Source organism: Danio rerio, chromosome 21 (genome assembly GCF_049306965.1).
Source record: "Danio rerio strain Tuebingen ecotype United States chromosome 21, GRCz12tu, whole genome shotgun sequence".
NCBI classification, from domain to species: domain Eukaryota; kingdom Metazoa; phylum Chordata; class Actinopteri; order Cypriniformes; family Danionidae; genus Danio; species Danio rerio.
In genome coordinates, this window is record NC_133196.1 from 29,114,894 (window position 1) to 29,137,522 (window position 22,629).

The window sequence follows — 22,629 nt, forward strand, 5'->3', positions numbered from 1 at the left end:
AGAGGAAAAGCGGATTATTACTGGACAAAGATCCTGTCAGTTTTCCAGAAAGTCACAGAGTGTCAGAGAACGGCTTGATTGAGGACTGGTGCTTTTTTATTCTGTCAGTCTGTGCTTCGGAAACTTCCAGATCAATGTCGCCATCTTGTGGGCTCCGCTGAAGATTTGAGGTAAAAATAATAATTGTTTGGTGAAGATGGAGCGCGTCTGACAAGCCATTTTGATTTTGATTCATTAGCAGGATATGAATTATTGATATACAATTACATTTTTATCTATTAAAATGCTAATTCTTAATATTAGGAATCAGATTTCTACACACATGAATCAAATTCTTGATATTCACTGCTAAATTCAATTGTTGATGTCAAGACTTGATATCTTGTTAGCTAAAATCCCAATTTAATATATCCTAAATACAACTAATTTATGAAAAACCTTCATTTATGATATCAGTATGATATTTAGTGGTTATTAGACAGCTATTCTTTAGGCTATAGCAACAATTGATCTGCTTCTTTTTTATTATTATGAAATTATTTCCTGCTGAAAACAAAACTGCAAATGCTGGTAAGGTATGTTTTGATGCTGGTTTTGCTGGTTTCAATGCTTTTGCTGGTCTCTTATTCCTGGTCAGCATTGAGACCAGCACTGAAGCCAGCACGACCAGCATCGAAACCAACAAAACCAGCATCAAAACATACGTTACCAGCATTTTCTTTTTACAGTTTTTTTTTTGTTTTCAGCAGGGCTGTCATTATGGCTAGTAAGAAAGCCATATATCTGCACTTACTCTCCTAAATACTGATATCAGACAACAGTGTAAGACATTGAAACAATTCACCACAATACAATTGTTGATGTGAAGATGTTAATTTCTGGATGTCATTATTGATATCAAGAGTTATGAGATTCATCTAGTGAAATATGAATATTTGATCATGAAAATTAATCCTGCGAAAAAATAAAAGTCAAGATAGCCTGCCATATTGTAACAAAAATGTTCCAAAAAAGGAAACGAGAGTGGAATTCAGTGTAAATTCCTTATAAATCAGATTGTTGGACCTTGTCATTTAATTTTATTTTGAAACATTTTAACTAGCCATTCTTCTATGTATACCCTTGCTTGTTGCTATCTTGTTAGAATCTACAATCTCTCTAGTTTATGGGCATTTTGGAAAATATATACTAAAAAATTTGGTTTTATTTGCTACCGTATTTTATATTTTGTTGATTAATAATTTTTATGTTTTATATTGGTTTGTAATCTCACAAAAAAAGATTGATAGGATTATTCTTTTTATTTACTCTCAATCCAGATCCTAATCTTATCCGAATCTGAAAGCATGCCAAATAAAGTTTTATATGTATGTATTTTTATGGAATATATCAAAAAGGAGGACTATTATTATGCAAAACAATACACTGCATGCAGGATGTGGATTGACAGTCAGATTACAGCAATATGGTTTCTAAACAGAAATGTATCATTATATGTAAAATATATGAAGAAATAAATTAAAATTATTTATTGAGAATGACAATAAACATCTCTTTGTGTTTAATTAATCGCTCAAAGCTATTTTGAAGAGTGAAGAAAACTGGTAGCCAATGACTTGCATCATATTTGTGGATGCTAATGGCTACCAGTTTCCAACATTCTTCAAAATATCTTCTTTCGTGTTCAACAGAAAAACAACATAAAATTCAGAACTATTAGATGGTGAATAAATGATGAGGAAGTTTTAACATTTTGATCGAACCATCCCTTTATTCATTTTTTTTTCTCTCTATATAAAATAAATCACCACAAAAAAGAGGGCAGTTTTGATCTTTTTAATTTATAGCATCCACAAAACAACATGTTTTTTTTCAACCATCAACAAACACTGGCATGTTTCAACAAAAATACTGCTTTAAAAGGCATGAAGTAGATTGTGATATGTTGAGGTAATCTGTTTGATGCGCAAAACTTCCACATTCACTCTTAATAATGTCTTTTTCTTGTCAGTTCTACAGCTTTGACCACAAACATATCAACACAAAAAATGTTACGGGTCACCTCTAGTATTCAATGTGTTTAAATTATAACTTAATTTATGAAGGAAATATAATCAAGGTAAATAAATGAAGAAGAAAAAGGCACTTGTTTTAATTTCAACAAAAATAATCTGTTTTAGTGACACTTAAAAAATGATGTCAACTCAATATATATTGCCTCATTAGGAGAACACTCTTATCCAACAGAGTGTTCCTAGGTATGATATTAATCACTTTAAAGAATTTATGGTATCTATTAGAAAAATATGTTAAAACATCTTTACATAACTGCTAGTCTCTTACTGCTAATACTGTCACAAAATAGTACAGCATCAAATGTAATATAATATAGCACCGCTGCTGTAGTGACTTCACTCTGAGGGCAGCATTAAACAATTCAAGTCAATTCAAGACTGCTCAATGTGCGATTTAATTACATTTGAAGGATTTAAAATATTATTTAGATTTAGCAGTTTTATGAATTTTAAATTTGTTGCTGCTGTTATTTTTTATTATTTATGACTTATAATTTGTGATCAGATTTTTGCCCATTAGATATTCAGAAAACATGGATGTTGCAGGTTATTAATTTATGAAAAACACTGATTGTAATCTCTAATATGTGAAATTCTGAAATTGTTTGTGTTGCTTCTTTATGGCTTATTTATGAATTTTTTGTATTGTAATTTCAACATTTTTGGCCTTTTTGTTTAAATGTATGAACAGCTTGAATTTCGGTTTCCCTTATTATACACTACATTTAAAACATTTAAGGTCAGTCAGATTTTCTTCATGATTTTAACAGTGTAAAAATATTTTAATGTTGTTTTAACTTATTTTAATACGTCAATCAGGTTTCAACTTCATTTAAGTTAAACATGGTTAAACTTAACTTTTTTAGTCAGTATAAAACAGAAAAGGTCATTCCATTCAACTAAAAAAGTTGAGTAAAAAAAAGTTTTTTTTAGTGAATGAACAGTGAAATTACAATTTAAAATAGCTGCTTTATGTTTTCATGTATTTTTAAAGAACATCATTCAATTAATATAGCAGTCTTACAATTGTATGTGTCCTTGATGAAAAAAAGCTGACCAAAATGTTTGAAAAGTAGTGCATGCTGTGCAATTTAAAACCATATGCTTCAAGTGTTAAAAATGAGCATGAGGCACAGAGTGATTATGAAACCATTATTCACAACAGCGCGAGGCTGCTCATCAGGACTGGTAGGTTAAGAAATAACAACACCTCTATAAAATCAAGAGTCCAGCAAGTTCAAGCGTTTCTCTAGAACTCGCTGTGTAATGGACTGTGGAAATCTCTTGATCCAGCCTCACTGGGTTTGATGAAGATGCCCTCCATTGTCCTCCAGTAGCTGTGTGAGCTGCTGACCATCATGCCATGCACCTCTCTCTGGCCGTGGATGGGTCTGCCGTACTGCTCGCCTGTCACAGACAGCAGAGCCTCGGTGGCCGTGTGCTGGAAGCGGACAGACTCGTCCCTCTGCCAGATGGAGCCCGCGCACAGGACCGTCCACTCGTCCAGATGATCACCCTCACCGTTCTCACCAAAGGCACTGACCTCCTAAATGAGAAGAGCTTTGAGTAAACATGTATAACGAGACTTATAACATCAAACTCTCCAAGTGCACTGATGATTATGCTTACCTTTCATTTAGTGTGTAAATGAAGCTGGTTGGAATGTAAAATGTGTTGCAGAGTTATGGACCCTTTTTTGCAAGACAGTTATAGTATGATGTATTAAACAGTCATCAGCATCTTGAATTTTTGGAAGTTTTAAAAGTTTTTTTTAATTCACATTTATATGTATTTATGTATTTGTTATATCGTCTTTGCATCAAATTACAAAAAAAAAAAAAAAGAATTACCGCTTGTGTGTGGCATTTCTAATGTACATTTTATGTCTTTTTCTCATCTCGCTGCTGTTATCAGTCACACTCATTTTTATTATTTTTTTTTTCGTTTCTGAAAGTCTTGATAACACTATGGTTGTGTTTTTCTTTTATGGTTTGAGCAAATAGGACTGTAAAAAAAAAGTGGTGGTACTCTCCCATTCACTGTGCTCGAAGTTTAACTAACTATGATGATTCCTGATGCTGAGAAACCCAGAAATGTGAAAAAAAAGTGTGATGCAAAAGAGAGAGCTGTTACTCAATTGAATGAAATGAATCATTAGTAATTACAGATTTACTTTTTATTTATTCATAATTGCTTATGAACAGCCTCTACTTTGACCCTCAAACTTTATAGGTTATATATTGGATACTGAAAGAGTTTGGTTTGTGTTGTCTATATGCGAAGATGATCCTTTTTTTCTGTCATGTGTATGAAAATCCACTTTGCATGCACTACCAAAACTTTCTTCTCTGCCAGTTCTATGCTGACATATTTTGGTAACATTTCATGTTCTTATAACTGACATGACACATTCCTAATTATGATATGATACATCATTAATATGAATGAGACTGCGTATACCACAGTTCGGTTTGGTTATTGAATCTGATTGGCTGATAGCCGTGCAATATTCTGCAATATCAGCACTCGTACAGCCTCTTCCCCCTTGTGTATTACTTCACCCACATACAGTAAAGAGCAGAGGACACACTACAGTTTGATAAATATTGCTGCTGTTGGACAACATAATGTACTTTTGAGGCTTTTTTAGTCGGGAATGTAGTTATTTAGATTGCAACAATGCAGTTTATTTATAAGAACAATGCCCATTTTAAATATTTATAAATTCAGCACTTCAGCACATCGGCTCCCATCAGCCTGTCATACTGAGCGGACCAAAGATAGTGATGGTTGACATTTCGCCACAAGATGGCGACAAGGACTGCATAATAAGGCCTTAGAGCAGGGGTGTCAAACTCAATTCCTGGAGGGCCGAAGCCCTGCACAGTTTAGTTCCAACCCTGCTCCAACACACTTACTTGTAGGTTTCAAACAAGCCTGAAAGACTCAATTAGTTTGATCAGGTGTGTTTAATTAGGGTTGGAACTAAACTGTGCAGAGCTGCTGCCCTTTTGGAACTGAGTTTGACACCTGTGCATTAGAGGGAGAAAAACTCAGCGTTTTCTCAATGTATGTTTCAAACTACAGCTTATCAAAGGATTATGAAGCGACTAAATTTTAAGTCGATATCTCTCTTTTGTATTTTGTAGTGCAGTATTTATATCACACAAACTGGTAGTCTAAGCTTTGCATTGGCTTTTTCAAGGTTAATTATTGTGATATCCCTTTTGAAAGAGAGAAATACTGGGAAATCTCTGTAGACTGATGACATTTTTTGCCGTTCAGCCTTATAATCTTAAAATGTGAGCAAAAAAAAAAAAAAAATCACCTGTTTTGTTATCATTTTAGACATTAAGCTAGAGAATCTTTCAAATACCAGTTTTAATGTGATGTTTGTTAAGTAGCAATGGTTTCTGCTGTACTGATGTCAGCTGCAGATGTGAATGAATGGCGGAAGAAAGTAGATTCTTGTGCAAAAGGGTTTTTGAGACTGTGTTTGATTTTCTTTTTATACACACGATTATGCTGTCTAACTATTGTATAAACGCAATATCACACTCGTAGCATTACGGTATTGCTATATATCTGCACTGGTGGGACACTAAGGCACTCGGCCTGCAGCCTTGAGCCAACGCACGCCTCCCACCAGTGCCGTTACACCCCATTCACACAGCGTCAATGTTTCCCATTCAGTTTGAATGGGTGACGTCAGGCATTGATGAACTGCATTGAGGATCTGTCGCGCCCCTTTAGAGGCATTGCTCGCTGCAAAAGTTGGGACTTGCTCAACTTTTCAAGCGCCGACAGAAGCATCAGCCAATCAGATCGCTGTATGCAAATACACCAGCTCAGACAGTGGCCTATTGCTGATTAATTTAATTGGCTGACGCTGCTATGACGATCGCGTCAGCCCCAACTTCAGACACACCCACTGTCCAGCGTTGACGCTGAAGCCCCATGTGAACGAGGCGTTAGACAGCCATATAGCACTGCTATGAGTGTGACATTGCATTTATACAACAGCTCGACAGCATAATCGTGTGTGTATAAAAAAGAAAATCAAACACAGAGAGTTTCATTTATGGCAACTGTAATCATCTGTCATTAGCCCATTACTGGCACTATTAAAAATTATTTTGACATATTTGTATTTTAAAAAACTGTTATAAAAAAGAAAGATTTAATCAGGAAAATATTCATGATACAATTTTAAAGGCCTCACGACAATCATGTTCATGACTGACTAATGACAACTTATGTAATGCAATACTTATGTAGCTTTTCATACAGTGCTTCACATATAAATATTTGATTTAGATATGTGTTAATGGAGATATTAAAACCTGATTTGAAGAAAGCGGAGAGGTGAAGTAGTGGCTGTGTAGATTGCGGCCTGTGTTCACATGGGTCAGTCGGATATTTTGTCCACAACGTACAGGAGTCCCTCGATGACATGAGTGATCACTGGTGCCCCGAACACTCCAGTAACTGTTACTGTCCTCCACTGTGGTCACACCTGTCACTGACTGCTGACCACTACCTGCAATTACAAAATCATAATAACACATTTATATTAATTAATTTATGTGAAGCAAGGATGCATTAAGGCAATTAAAAACAGAATTTTACTTTATTATAGAAGAATTCTATTAGAGATGATTAATACATCAGTGACCATATCGGTTTATCAATCAGCCAATAACTGCTTTTTTGTGTTTCCATTACTAGCCCAATAAGAAAATAAGTTAGAATATGGATTTCTTCAGAATTGCAACCTGACAATGATGTTAGGAAAAGAAGGATGTAAATGTTTCCTTGCTGTTTTCTCATTTTCTGCAGTTGTCCACTGTATGTTTTCAATTTTTTTTTGCAAGCGATTATGCATTGTAGGCCAGAGGTGCACGGTATTGAAACATTGCGATATTTTGCTTTGATGCAATATATATTGCAATATGAATATAATTTCACCTGTTGATTTAAATAGGTCTATTTGGAAAATATCTACTAATCTATTAAATTAGATTCACTGGGGTGATCAGTCCATCTGCATAAAAATTATAAATTGCAAGCATAATTTAATGATAAAAGTTAAATAAAGAAGTGCTTTATGGTTTTCTGGGGAAACGAACACTAACGAAATATATCGACCAATCAAATGTAAAATAACATGGTTATCATGGAATGAAATAATAATACTATAAAATAATATTTATTAATATCATTATCCTTTAATAAACAATATAATCCTGTAATGTGACTTTTGTGGATACATCCATTGCAATGTCAATGCTCAAACTATATATTGTTCAGCCCTACTGTAGGCTATTAGCCTGTATATTGGTAATCAGTTTTTAAATATAAAGACTTTCTTCTTGTGAGTAATGGCCTAAATTTCTATTTCACATGTGTATGTAAAATAGTTTGTGTTGAGAAGCAAGAACATTGAAGCATCTTAAACACTGGTGATATTTTTTTAATACTTTGAGCACCAAATGAGAATATCAGTAGTGTAATTAATAATAACCTTAATTTAATTTAGGTAAGTCAAGTGATTACCAGGCAAAGAGGCAACATAAAAAAAGCAGATATAAAGCAGCAGGAACAAAATACAATAACAATTTCACAAATGCAAATAATAACATGTTAAACCAAGGAAAAACTAAAAACAATCACAGTGATCTAATACTATTAACGGCACTGATTTTTAAAAAATGTTAGTGGAATGAAAGCGTTGAGCTTTAAGGTCAACTGAAAAAAGTAACGTTAGCGACCAAATGAAGTGCGAAGGTTAATAAAACTACCAGAATAGAGCGCAGGTTTCAACATGTTTTCTGGATGTTAAGAAGTGTTTTCCCAATAGGAGCTGTGTAAATGAATAGAAACCAATGAATTTGTCGACGTGATTGAAGAGAAGGCCAATTCAATGAGTTGAACAGTAATGAATAGGGCGCAGAAATTAAAGTATTCATTTCTGAACAACCATGACAATGAATGAATTAATGACTTTCAAATTACCATCACAACGATTAAGAAACACAATGTCGCTGTTTTACTGCATGATGATTATAAAGAAAGACTCTTGGTAAGCAAATGCACCCAATCCTAAACAATGTGTAGGCTTTAAACACATTTACAAACGAATAATATAGAAGTTAACATTTAACGTTTTTGTTAATTACGTTGTATAACACATCAAACGGCTGTCATCGAGACTGGACGAGCAGCATTTATGAATGAGTCACTCACTCACCAGACCCATAGCGGACATCGTGAGAGTGTAATCTGACGTTGTGTTTCACGTTGATCAACTTCACCACCGACCCGCATGTTACACAATTCATTTCACTGCAGAGGGTCAATGTAAACACACATGACAATAATACTGTTAGAGGCAACTGTACCCGCAGAAACACAAAACTGTCCATGGCTTCTTGAGCCCTAAGAGGAAAAAACTAATCTTTAAAAAACCTAAATGACGTCACATGCAGCGCGTGAAGAACCGAAAGAGAGCGCCGACTTCAGGTTTGGAGCTTCTGCCTGAGTAAACGCAGCACAGAAGAGGCAAATAATGCCAAGTACACCCATAATGGGATATCATTTGTGCAAGTGCCATAACTTTGTGGATGTTTGTTTTTCTGCTTGCCCCGAGAAAAAAAAAAGCAAATTAAAACTTGTAAAGACCCACAGAAACCAAGAATAACTCAATTCAAGTTTATTTGTATGGCACTTTTCATCTTAGTTTCAAAGCAGCTTTACAAAAGGTGCATATATTACTGCATTATAATGTTGAATAATGTTATAATTATTAGCATTATTGGTTAACAAAAAGTGTCAAATTCTTCACATTTTATAATCTAAGTTAATTTCATTTAAACATTTACTTGCGGATATGCATTGTACAAGTACTAAAAATCCTAAAAGTAGTAATAAAAGTACTAAACATTTGTATTTGTTATTAGACTTTAACATGAACTAATATTGAACGATTCATTATCATTTTAAATTCATTTTTATGCATTAACTAACATTGAATAATGGAATTCAACTAACGAATGTCACAAACTTATAGTTATAAAATAGCATATAGAGAAATTGGAAGCAAAATGCAAATAATTTAGGACATTTGATAAATAAAATCAAAACCCTTTCAATCACAACAGCGGCACCACGACCGGAAGTTAAATATGTATATACCGGAACCAGAATTTCGACTATATCCCCTCAGCCATTTTTTGTTGTCACTTTCAAGCTTCTCCAAAAGTGACGCTCTATTCTTCATCTCAGCACTTATTTTCACGTATTTAACCGAGCTTCATTGCGAGGAGAAGTAAGTGGGCTTTTGTGCACGATATTTTATTCCAATATGCCGTTTTATAAAGCAGCACGTATCGCCTGTGTTGTTTTTGTTAGCGCACAGGTTAGCGATTAGCATGAGGGCCTTGATCTCCCACAGTGTCGCGGACAGATTAGTAACGTGATTATTAAAATGGTTGTAAATTATTATTTGCTGTTCAAGTTTTATTTATTTACGGCTTTTGAGATATTTCCTAATGAGTTTAAGGTTGTATTTACGCGTCCTGATTCATTTGCTAAGCTAAGTTATTAAGCTAGTCGCATGGATGCCAAGTTCAACTTAATGTATATTTTGGCATCTGAAAAGCTTCAATTTAGAAGTAATATGTTGTGCTATGTCTTCACGTTAAGTGTTCTTCCGAAAATGTTATATACGAATAATCGAGCTGAGAGACCAGTGAAGCTTAAATTGGGCAGGTTGTCTTTATCTTTTGTTTACTAATGAAATTATTTGTCAGATTCATTTTGAGGTAAAGTTAAATTTTTTTCGCTAATTCAGACTTTGTCCTTAATAATATAGTTTCAAAAAAGTGATCCTTGCAAATTCTAAGTGGTTACATCAAGTACATCATTGTTCATCGTCAATTAAATTGAGCTAGTGTTCTTTTGCAGTCAGTATTGCATGAGACTTCAGACCTAATATTCAAAGAAACATGTTAAACAATATATGCACCTTGTCACAAGTTGTCACTGAACGAATATGCAAATTTAAAACCAACTTTACCTCAACCAGATTCCTGACTGTTCAATTGTTTATTGTTGCTATCATTGATAATCTGAATTGTACAGATTATGTTATAATCTAACGTTTCACATATAGTTATTATGAACACCCCAAAACCACTAAATGCCATACCTTGTTTATTATTGTGATACTATATTAATACATAGCTCAAAATATAGAAAATTGTCTGAAATACTATATGTTATATGTCATAATACTTAAATGATATTCAGAATTCCCTTATTATTAAAAACGTGCTAGTTGTACAGACTCTATTGTATATACTGTGACTCTTTTGTTATTGCAATAATTAAGAAATAAAGTGGTCAATTGGTTATTTTCTTTCACAAATGTTTGAGCATTTTAGTGACTTTTCCACATGCAACATATTGTAGAACCGTTAATGACGATACTACTGTTTTCAAACTACATTGGCACCGCCACTGTTTTGGAGCCATAGTATCCGCGGTGCTACTAAAGTACCAGTAAACCATGCAACTCTATTATAATGTGCGTTTATTTTTCTACACAGGCCTTGCAAAGATGTCTGACTTCATCGAGAGCGAGGCTGAGGAGTCGGAGGAGGAGTTTGAGGAGAAGGACCTAAAGCCCAAGAAGACCCAGAGATTTATGGAAGAAGATGGTAAGATGCTTCTTGCTTTAAATAAAAAAACTAAATCTTGAAAAAGGCATGAAAATTATTAAAATCATATTTTAGTCTTATTATTGATGTTTTCATTCTTGTATTGGAGCATTGAGTATTTCCTAATGTTCGACGTTGTTGTTTTCTACAGAAGAGGAAGAAGAAGAGAATACTGAAGATCAAGACGAGCACGGAAACCTGAGAGGGCTTATTGATGATGATGACGTGGAGGAAGAAGAGGAGGAGGAACGGGGGGAACCACCAGCAGGAGAGGACAGTGACTCTGGGGAAGAGGTCCGTCATCGACGCAGGAAACGGAGTAAGTTACTCTGACCAAGCTGTTTTATTAGGTCATTGTGTGTTTTGCCGTTTTGTCAATTTTCTAATGAGATGTGTTGATCTAAGTAAGCTAGGTAAACTCAAATATTCACATTAGTATACTGGAGATAAGGAAATGTGCAGTATTGTAAATAATGTGCTGCATATCAGTGCACATTAATTAGTGACTTTTGATTTATGAGATGTGGAATATGCAGATGGATTCCAGTAATACAGATTGAATCTACTGCACAAGACGGCAAGCTGTATTCTTAAATGCTAAAAGAATAAATTAGAAATTGAACTCTACACCTAATATAACCATTTACATGTCTGCAGATATTACATAAAAAGACAAATTTAATCTGAACTCTGCATGTTACATGTGTCTGTGAATAAATGGTGTGGTTCTGTGTACTACACACATATTCCAGCATATTAAAATTGTGTGGACAGAATCTCATGTCATGTATCTTGTTGGCAGCAGAGTGAAAGTTTGTTTTAACTTGACGTAATTTATAAAATACAGTGCAATAGCAAACTGATTTCACTCCCAATTAGATTTCAGCCATTGTTGGAATTAGGGATGCACCCATACCGATAATTGGATTGGATATCTGTTAGATACTACATGTTTTTGCTGGATCGGTTAACACCCAGCTAGGACCAATCCAAATCCAAACTTGCGCATGCGCTATATTCTGTGTAATTTATAAGCCAACAAAATCCATGAAAGTAGACTATTATTATGTTAATAACTCACAAGAAAGTTGTCATTTAGGCCTTTTATATCCTAAGTGTTCTGAAGCCATTCTATAGTTTAATGTGAAGTACAGATAAATTCAGTTCAGCGCTTCCCGCCACCATGCCTGTCAATCATTATCCATTCAATCACGATTTAAACTGCGTGTCGCTTTTATGACAACAAAACAACTTTCTCCAAGACTATTTGTTCCTGTTAGTTTGAATAATCAGTGGATAAATGCATTTAGTTTTGCATAAAATAGGTTCATTTTTACATGCAGCAAGGAGTTCATTGCTGTTTTTAAATCATTTTGTTCTGTGTCTGTTAGATCAGCAGATCACATTCGCAGCACTGGAGTAGAGAGGGTTATTACCTGCTCTTCACACTCAAAGTAGGCCTACCTGAAGTTTTAAGGCTTAATAATAAATTGGACAGATCCTTATCGCACACTCTTTGTGCTGCTCAGTTTTGAAAGTGCCCGCAGATTCTGGAGGGCTGCGCGATGTCTCAGATGCATCAAGCACTTCATTCACGCACCGGCTGCGCAGACCTGACGTGCGCTGATTCGTAAAATTATTCTCGCACTGAGTTTGTTCTCTCATCCTTCTGACTGACTTTATTCTTCTGAGGTGAATATTTTCAGTGCTGCGAATAGTTTGTAAAGCCTACCTCATTGTGGTAAAAGTAGTTGATCAAATTAATAAAAGTGAAACTGACGAGCGCATGATTGATTGTCATTAACAGAAAAGGGAATGTTTATTAAGTAAAACTGGCCTCAGGCTGTTTAGTTTAATCTGTGTAAAACTTGCAGGAAAATATCAGGCTTTGCTGGTTATTTTACCAACGATTATGGTCAATACATGTAGCTTATTATAGATTTCAAAGAAAAATCTTAATATTAAAAAAGGAAACATAGGCTGGACCACAACAGATCAATGTCATTACGAATACTCAAATAATGTAGCCTAGTTTACAGCAACCATCATATTTTAGTTAGATTGTGCGGTCTGTCATGTATAGTAGGCCTATAGGTCTGTTATTTTTTTCTAAAGAAGATATATTATTTGAGTTTATTACCAGAACTAATGAAACTGTATTATGCACAGTATTGCTATCAGATTTGTATCGGTCGATACTCAGAATTTTTCGGTCGATACAGAGAATTTTGGTATCAGTGTCAGATCGGTTCCAAATAAATGGTATCGGTGCATCCCTAGTTAGAATTACTATTTGGAAAGATGTATTCTTGATTTATGACTTGTTTGACAGCACTAAAATTCTTATGTGTTGTTTAATAGCATTTTAGATTTATAATTTAGTGAAGTGTATAGATTTTTAGCTAGGCATGGGCTGAAATAAGTTTCTGACGGTATATTAACCTTGGATAAAATATTGTGGTATTGTGATTACTGCTCTAAAATAAGTTCTTTTTAAATACCTTAGTAAAAACAACAACTTTTTTCCACAATATATATTTCATTTTAGGAAACGTTTATAATATTTTGGAACAGTAAACATGCCAGGTTAAATTAAAATTAATCACTGACTTCTATCTTCAAAACACAGATTTCTTTACCACACATAAAAGCAAATACTTAAACCTTTACATATACATTATGAACAATATAACAGAATTTTTTTTGCGGTTTTAAAACCTTGACTTTTAAACCTTTAAACTGTTTATCGCCCCATGCCTGTTTGTAGCTATGATTCAGTAATCTGAATCAGTACATCATTCCTCAGATTTGTTCAGGAAACACTTTCATTGGTATTTTGGTGTACAATATATCTACCTTCGTGAATGACATTTGCAATGTGTTATTAGATGGATGTGTATGTGTGTTTTGTTTTTGTGTCGATTGTTTTAAAGTAATTTGGCTAAATTATTCTTTCTCTGAAAAAATTCTGATTAAGACTAGGCCAAATTAAAGATGATTTTTCTGTATTGACTTTATGTATTGCTCAATTTTAGTTTTGCGTGTAAACAAACATGTGCTTGTATCTGTCAGGTTTTGATGACTATTTGGATGATGATGATCTGGACCTCATTGAGGAGAATTTAGGAGTAAAAGTGAAGAGGAGGGTGAGTTGCCAAATTTTAAGTCTGTGCTAAATTGTATATTTTTGCTCCATATTCCAAAATTCCAAATTTGAGTTCAAAGAAATGCTTGCTTGAGTTCAGAAAAAGAAGTACTCTCGTGTGAAAACAATGGATGATGAGGGAGATGATGATGATGAAAAAGACCTGATTGCTGATGAGATCTTCACTGGGGATGGCGACGGAGAAGGAGAGGTGGAGGATGGAGAGGCCGTAGATACACTTCACCCAAGAGATGATGAAGAGGAGGAAGATGATGAGGAATCTGGTAGATTACTCTGTCTATCATAAGTTTGAGTTCTTATGATAGAGTTCTTTTATTTATTTAATTATTCGTTCAATTTTCAATCCTTACAGATATTGATGATTTTATTGTGGATGATGATGGACAACCCATCACTAAAAAGAAGGGAAAGAAGTTCTCTGGCTACACTGATGCGTAAGTGCTGTAGACTGTAGTATGATGATAGTATGGTGGACGAAAGTCTTGATTACTCTTGTGACTCTTTATCTCTTTTCTGTCACATTCCAGTGCTTTGCAAGAAGCTCAGGAGATTTTCGGGGGTGACTTTGACTTTGCTGAGTTTGACACTGAAGCTTATGATCATGCAGAAGAAGAAGAAGAGGATCAGGATGATGAGTCCTGGGATCGGCCCAAGAAGCAGACCAAGAGAAGAGTCAGCCGCCGTAGCATCTTTGAGATCTATGAGCCCAGTGAGCTGGAGAGCAGCCACATGACCGATCAGGACAACGAGATCCGCTCTACAGACATGCCAGAAAGATTCCAGGTTGCTTTTCTTTCTTTTTCAGTGTTTCTTTGAATGAGAAAGTTATCAGAGACTTCTACTTGCTCTCATTGTGTTTCCTTCTGTCTTAACATGTTTTTTTTTCTTCACATTTGCAGTTAAGGGCCATCCCTGTAAAGCCTGCTGAGGATGATGAGCTGGAGGAAGAAGCTGAATGGATTTACAGAAATGCTTTCTCCACACCGACAATCTCCATGCAGGTAGGAGCCGAGTATGTGACTGTAATTAGAGGGTTTTATGGCACTAACTTAACATGCTTACTTTTGTTTTGTGTGGCAATGTAGGAAAGCACAGATTACCTGGATCGTGGAACAACAACTAATTTCAGCAGAAAGGGCCCAAGTACTATTGCTAAAATCAAAGAAGCCCTGAATTTTATGAGGAACCAACACTTTGAGGTTCAGTAATGGAAAAAATAGGTTGTATAAGTCACATCTGATATACAGGTAATCTAGTTTTGACACATCTCTATTTAATCCTACAGGTTCCCTTCATTGCGTTCTACAGGAAAGAGTATGTGGAACCAGAGCTGAACATCAATGATCTCTGGAAGGTGTGGCAGTGGGATGAGAAGGTAAATGCAAATATGCTCCAAATGCTTTGCTTGAAGCTTTTTGTGGTTTTCATTTAAAAATTGACAAATTATTTATGCTGTCCTATTCAGTGGACCCAGCTGAAGACCAGAAAGCAGAACTTGACACGTCTTTTCCAGAGAATGCAGTCTTATCAGTTTGAGCAGATCTCGGCTGACCCTGACAAGCCTTTAGCTGACTCTACTCGTCCCCTAGACACTGCTGACATGGAGAGGTATAACTGTTTAAACATGTGCTCCTAAATTTGACTCTTTGTCCACAGTGCTCACTTCTTTATTGCTTTGACAGACTGAAAGACGTTCAGTCTATTGATGAGCTGGGTGATGTCTACAATCACTTCCTGCTCTACTATGGCAGAGACATTCCTAAGATGCAGAATGCAGCAAAGGGTGGCAAAAAGAAACTAAAGAAGATCAAGGAAGTTTCAGAGGAAGATGGTATAGCAGAATTTTACTAGGACGAGTGAATTCTAATGTTTATTAATGCATTACACCAAAACCTTTTGTGTGTTTTTATTTCCAGGGGAAGAAGCAGAAGTGGAGGAGGAAGAGGAAGAAGAGGAGCAAAAGGGTCCAGATCTGAAACAAGCCTCACGCAGAGATATGTACAGCATCTGCCAGAGTGCAGGCCTTGGTGTGTATATCTTGCACATTTAAATAAGACTCGGTTATAATAAAAGAAGAAAAAAATGGAACCTATTATATAAATATAATGTCACATGATATAATAAAAAAATGAAAAGGTAATTTTATTACATTAATATTTTTTTCTTTTATAAATAAAAGTGTGTGTGTGTGTGTGTGTGTGTGTGTTTGTATATATATAAATTTATAAATATTATAGTGTCATTTTTAAAAGTTATGAATTCATGCACACACTTTTACTAATTGTTAATGGCTTATGGTAACCTTTATTTTATTTTTTAAGATGGTCTTGCCAAGAAGTTTGGTCTGACCCCAGAACAGTTTGGTGAAAACTTGCGAGACAGTTATCAGAGGCATGAAACCGAGCAGTTTCCTGCAGAGCCTTTGGAGCTGGCCAAGGACTATGTTTGCAGGTAATGGATCAGTTGGAATTCTCTTTTTTTTTTTTTTTGCCCTGTAGTCTTTTTATAAATCAATGTTTTTTTTCTAGCCAATTTAACACCCCAGAGGCTGTCCTGGAAGGCGCTCGCTACATGGTGGCCATGCAGATTGCCCGCGAGCCTCTGGTCAGACACGTGCTCAGACAAACCTTCCAGGAGAGGGCCAAGATTAACATCAAGCCAACTAAGAAGGGCAAGAAGGTTGGTTCTTGGATTTGTTTAGGATTAACAGACCAAATTCTAAATGTTTGAAGTAGGGGTGTGCAAAATATGTTGGCTATAGTATTATGTTTTATTGATATGCAATCATCATTTGTGTAATAAAGCCTATTAGAATGACAATATGATTTATAATAATGATATTGTCAATCTAACAGGCTTTGTCATACAAATGATAATATTGCTTAAATATCAATTATCTACTAATATGTTACTGAATGTTAATTAAAGGGTATCTGTGGGGTCTTAAAATGTCTTAAATCTAAATTTTCATGTCGGCTTAATCCCTTTATTAATCCGGGGTCGCCACAGCGGAATGAACCACCAACTTATTCAGCATGTTTTTTGGCAGCGGATGCCCTTTCAGCCATTTATTTTCAGGGAAATAAATCTAAATTTTAGGTCTTATACAGTTTTAAATCTATTGAAATATTGTGTTATAGGTCTTAAATGTTTTTAAGGTTTTAGGTCTTAATTTTTCTTTGTTCATGTATGGCAAACCAATCTGGCCATTAACACCCAAACACCAACAATCCATCTCAATAAAACTTTTTATTTCAAAATAGCATTTAATTACTTTCCTTAAAGTAACATTTGCTTAAAAGTTCTGCATTTATTTACTGCTGAGGATACTGATCTGACCTATATTTTTTATTATTATTATCGTAGACTGAAGTAATTGACAGCTATGTAAGGGTTATAGAATTTGTGAATGGATATATTTAAAAAACAAATACATTTTCAAACAAAATTATTATTATTGTATTATTGAATGTTACATTTTAATAAATTTTTAATGGGGAAAATAAAAATGTTTTCTAACTGAGATATTTAAAAAAAAAAATCTTTAGCATAAAGCCCTGTATAAGTCTAAAATTTAATTCATAATGGTCTTAAAATGTCTTAAATTTAACTTGGTGAAACCTGCAGAAACCCTGTAATTATTATACAATATAATTATATTGCTAATGCCAGCATGTCAGTGCAATTCCAAATGTGATGTTGATTTTTATACAACAGTTCTGAAGTTATATTAAGAGTTGCAACAAACTGACTACTATTGAGTAAAATACATTTAAGACATGATATTGCCTGTTCTATATTGAAAATGGTTTTAAACTATGCCGGAGTGGAGCATTTTTGCAGCTCAGCAGCATTGCAATATTTTGTTGCTTATTGAATTTCTTTGAGTGAATCGTTTGAGAGGCAGAGTTCTTAAAGAATCGGCTATTTTAAACAAATCTATTAAATTAAGGGTTCAGCTAAGCTCATTTAGAAAGCCACCACCTACTGAGGATTTTGGTGGTATGTTCAAAACACTCCTAGCAAAAATACAAATGTTTTCAGTATTGCACACCTTAGAAGGCAATAAATGTATTCAACCTGTATTTTATTAACTGTTGTTTTTGTTTATCCTCTAACTTTTGCTTAACCGTATTCATCAAGGAAAGGGTATAAGCAGAATATCAACCTTTGCAGCATAATCCCAAGTCTGTTGTGTTAGAGCTTTAGCTAGAATATTCAGTTGTTGCCTGTAGGTGCGAGATGTAGCCATTGTTTTTGCTGTGCAACAATATTAGCATAGTGAATTGCTATTCAAACCCAAAGTGAACTGATGTGCTCCATTGTTTGCTCTTTACTAAGTTTGTCTGCTATTGCCTGTCATGTTTTCCAGGATGTGGATGAGGCGCACTTTGCCTATTCTTTCAAGTACTTGAAGAACAAGCCTGTGAAAGAGCTCAGTGGAGATCAGTTCTTGAAGATGTGTCTGGCTGAGGAGGAAGGCCTTCTCGCCATAGACATCTGCATTGACCTTGTTGGAGTCAAAGGGTATAGTTGTATTTTTAGCTTTAGAGGAAACCTGAATTTAGTGTCAAGAAATGTTTATGGTCCGTTTCCACTGAGTGGTACAGTATGGGTCACCTTTATCAGACTTGCGTTTCCACTGCCTAAAGGGTACCAATGGTGGACGTGATGTACGACAGAAAGTCTCAGTTGACGTCATTCTCGCTAGGACTGCTCGATTATGGGGAAAAATCATAATCACGATTATTTTGGTCATAATTGTAATCACGATTATTCAAAACGATTATCAGTTGAAGTCAAAAATATTCGTCCTCCAGTGAATTTATTTTTATATATAAATATTTCCCAAATGATGTTTAACGGGGATTTTTTTTACAGTATTTCCTATAAATTTTTTTCTTCTGGAGAAAGGCTTATTTGTTGTTTCAGCTAGAATAAAAGCAGTTTGAATATTTTGAAATCTATTTTAATAGCTCGATATTATTAGCCCCTTTAAGCAATATATATGTTTGATTGTCTGCAGAAGAAACTACTGATATACAATGACTTGACTATTTACCCTTATTAAGCCTTTGAATGTCACTTTAAGCTGAATACTAGTATCTTGAAAAATAATGTACTGTCATCATAGCAAAGATAAAAGAAATCAGTTATTAGAAATGAGTTAATAAATCTATTATGTTTAAACTGTGCTTTAAGCATTTTCACTGTATTTTTAATTTTATTATTGATTAATAATAAAAACAGTCGGCAGCAGCAGGAATACCGCACGCTGTCACTTTAAGAATAGTGCGGCTCTGATATGGTTTCTCTTTCTTGTGTCTTTTGATTCTCAACTTGTTTGTTTATTACACAAATGAGGGTTAATATGAATAATCACTAAACACCGCGCTCTGACACAAATGTGCATGTATTTGACAATAAAAGCGCTCTCATTAAGATCGCGTTAGATGTGTGTGTGCTCTGCTGTCCGAGGCTAAGCGCGGCGCGCGCAAACACACACACACACACACACACACACACACACACACACACACACACACACACACACGCGACCTGTCCGAGGCTAAGCACGGCACGCGCACACACACACACAACAGCACATGCTCTTTTGCGCTTTTAAAAATATGAATGATGCGCATCCCGTGCTGCAAAAGTTACATTACAGTACATGCTTTTAGTCATTTTCACGTGGAACTGAGCTTTGCAGAGGCAAAGAGTTTTCACACGTGTACAACTGGAAAGGGGGCGGTACGTGATAGAATAATCGTTTATCCCGATTAATGGTTTTTCATAATCGTTAAAAGCCAAAATCGAAATTGAAATCGGATTTTCGATTAATTGCACAGCCCTAATTCTCGCTCAAAGAAATGTCAAAGTAAAGCTGTACGGGTCGCTCATGTATAAAATGAGAAGCACTGCTTACAAAAACGATGCTTTATATACATAAATACTTGTGTAGCCTTTCTATGCACGTGATTTGATTGTAATTACAGATCAATGATGGTGTGAAATAGCCTACTGCAACATCTGCAATTTATATAAAATTACATAAATAAATGCAACACATATGAACGCATACAGACCCTTACAGTCTCTGATATCTTACCACTTAAAGAAAAAACTACACACAGTATACATTTAGTCCTTATTTGGGTTTAAAAAACATACAACATATAGCCCACAGTAACCTTTCATCTGTATCTTTACCAGCACATGTAACCTCTTGGTAGAGTGTAATTATGTCATTCCGAGTTCATAATAGTCCAGAAGGTGGTGATAATAGTTAAACATAGCAGTTTGTTCATGTTTTAGGTTGCTGAAAGAATCCTTTGCTCCTTTGTCTTTCGGATTTCTACTTTGTTTGCACGTCGCTCATTCATTTTAGAAAAGATCGGATGTCAGAAGCACTTCAATAATCACGCACACTCAAGTTATTATCATCAGTTTAAGAAGTTCATTATATCAAATAAAGACTTGCAAACTGAAACTGTTTGCGCTTTAGAAGGCCTTGTAAACAACTACTGGGCACAGATGAGATTCTGCTCTTCTTGGCTTTGTGGCTGCTCATCAAGACAACGACAAGGTTTGTTTAAGCTCGAGTCGACCTGGCTTGTTATTATATGTATATATTATTATGGTGTAGTGTCTTAGCTGTGTATTTATAAATGGTGCTTCCTTTGTTTTGTTTCTCTGGGCTTGTGCATGAGCTAGTGACACATCTCTGTAAACCAATAGCGTTCAGCTGCATGTCTCGCTCCGCCTTTTGGTACCCTTTTGTTGTGCAAGGTACCCTTTCGAAAGGGTACCCAAAAATAGGTATGGTACGATTCACTTTTTGGTACCTTTTGACAGTGGAAACAGCCAAAAATGTCTACCATATTGTACCACTCAGTGGAAAGGGGTTGTTATAAATTGTTAAAGGGATACCTATAAATGGAAAAATTTACTTGAATCAACTAAAGTGATTTTGTAGAATGTTAGAAACCAGTTGCCGCTGACATTCATAGTAAAAAAATAAATGCTATGGAATTCAAAGACTATCGGTTTTCAGTCTTCAAAATATCTTCTGTGTTTAATAAACAAATATGGAACAAGTAATCTTCATAAGGCAATTGTCACCAACACATTGATCGCGATTGACTGGTAGATGTTTTTCACTCTGCTGGTACCTCCTGAAATAACAGAAAAATAAGTACAAGAAATTTTTTTTTTATTGATGTGAAGTGTTGCGTGTCTCTATTTATTTAATCCAGCTGAGATAAGGCTATAAATTAAATGCCATAGTTTTGCAAATGTTAATATACAGCTCTCTATACCATGCTGAAAGATACATGCATTTCTAATTGTATAATAAATAATCAAGTTAAGGTACAGTAGTCGTCTTACTGAGAGACATGTCAGAGGCTGGCTTTTTTATATTTTTATAGATTGCCTGATTTTATTACAGTTGATTTTTAAAATGCTAATGTAGTACCGGTTGAACCATTATTTCACTGTTATTAATAACATTTAACTGTTAATAATGGCACTTCATATGATCGGCTCACTCTTAATTGTCTCAATTCAATTGGTTGCATCACACTTCTTTGATGGTTAGATATTGCCTTTGAGCAAGGTCTGAGATCATGGGCTTAAGTTAATGTTGGTGACCAGATGTTTGCCATTTCTACAGGTATGGAGATCAGACTTACTTTGATGAGATCAAGCAGTTCTACTACAGGGATGAGTTCAGTCACCAGGTGCAGGAGTGGAACAAGCAGAGAACTCTCGCCATTGAAAGATCCCTGCAGCAGTTCCTGTATCCACAGATGGCCAAAGAATTAAAGAACAAGCTTATCGCTGAAGCAAAGGACAATATTGTTAAGGTGACCCATTGATTTAATGTGTTCGCTGCTAACCAAGTTTCTGTACACAAAAACCGTAGTCTATAATATATTGACTTGTGCTCTTGTCTCTGGGGGACAGTCCTGCTGCAAGAAGCTGTATAATTGGTTGAAGGTGGCTCCTTATCGGCCTGATCAACAGGTGGAGGAGGACGATGACCTTATGGATGAGTCACAAGGAAAGGGCATCCGTGTGCTCGGAGTGGCCTTTGCTTCTGGCAGGTGTGTATTTGAATGGAGTGAGAAAGTGTTTACTGTTTGTATGGATATTTAAAAATTTTGGACAAATGGTATCATATCCTAATATATTAATTATATGGAGGAAATGAGCTCCACGTTTAAAACTTTTAACATTTTTCTCTGAGCAAAATCAATAATTCAGGGGGCAGTTGACCTAAGGTCTAGGGAATTGGACTTGTAATCAAAAGGTTGCGGGTTTGGTCCCAATTGTTCGGTTAACAAGAGTCATTTATTCAGTAAATACTTGCAAATATTAGGCCTAAAAAATGCATTTAAAAAGCAGCTGGTATGCAACGTGCTTAAGAACTCGCACAAGACAATGGTTAGTTTGGGCTAAAATGTCTTGGACTATAAAAACCATCTACAGTTTAGTGAGTCAATATTTTTCTGGCTTTATTGGTTTAAGTTTATCAAGTAAAAAGTTTTTGTATTGTATGACAAATAACAGTTAATGCTGTAAAAATAAATATTAAATGACACATTTCCTTTGATAATTTTCATATTATAACTTGTGCCTCTCTTGATGGTTGAATGCTAAA

At 35.1% G+C, this 22,629-nt stretch overlaps 2 protein-coding genes across 2 annotated transcripts in view; one reads left to right on the plus strand and one right to left on the minus strand.

The window, feature by feature from the left end:
* Window positions 1-1,751: 1,751 nt before the first annotated feature.
* On the minus strand, window positions 1,752-8,534 carry sdf2 (stromal cell-derived factor 2). Its single transcript, NM_200039.1, is given in 3 exon segments — window positions 1,752-3,621; window positions 6,419-6,615; window positions 8,326-8,534. Coding segments are annotated over 3 exon segments (669 nt in total). The 5' UTR covers window positions 8,501-8,534; the 3' UTR covers window positions 1,752-3,324.
* Window positions 8,535-9,330: 796 nt separating this feature from the next.
* The window catches only part of supt6h (SPT6 homolog, histone chaperone and transcription elongation factor), a 29,534-nt gene continuing 16,235 nt past the window's right edge, over window positions 9,331-22,629 (plus strand). The window contains 18 exon segments of the mRNA NM_145118.1: window positions 9,331-9,402; window positions 10,685-10,795; window positions 10,947-11,114; window positions 13,868-13,941; window positions 14,041-14,224; window positions 14,314-14,395; window positions 14,489-14,744; window positions 14,861-14,962; window positions 15,047-15,160; window positions 15,247-15,336; window positions 15,427-15,569; window positions 15,644-15,792; window positions 15,878-15,988; window positions 16,283-16,412; window positions 16,490-16,640; window positions 18,334-18,488; window positions 21,640-21,832; window positions 21,933-22,072. Of these exon segments, the coding sequence (NP_660094.1) occupies window positions 10,696-10,795; window positions 10,947-11,114; window positions 13,868-13,941; window positions 14,041-14,224; window positions 14,314-14,395; window positions 14,489-14,744; window positions 14,861-14,962; window positions 15,047-15,160; window positions 15,247-15,336; window positions 15,427-15,569; window positions 15,644-15,792; window positions 15,878-15,988; window positions 16,283-16,412; window positions 16,490-16,640; window positions 18,334-18,488; window positions 21,640-21,832; window positions 21,933-22,072 (2,342 nt within the window). The 5' untranslated portion in view covers window positions 9,331-9,402; window positions 10,685-10,695.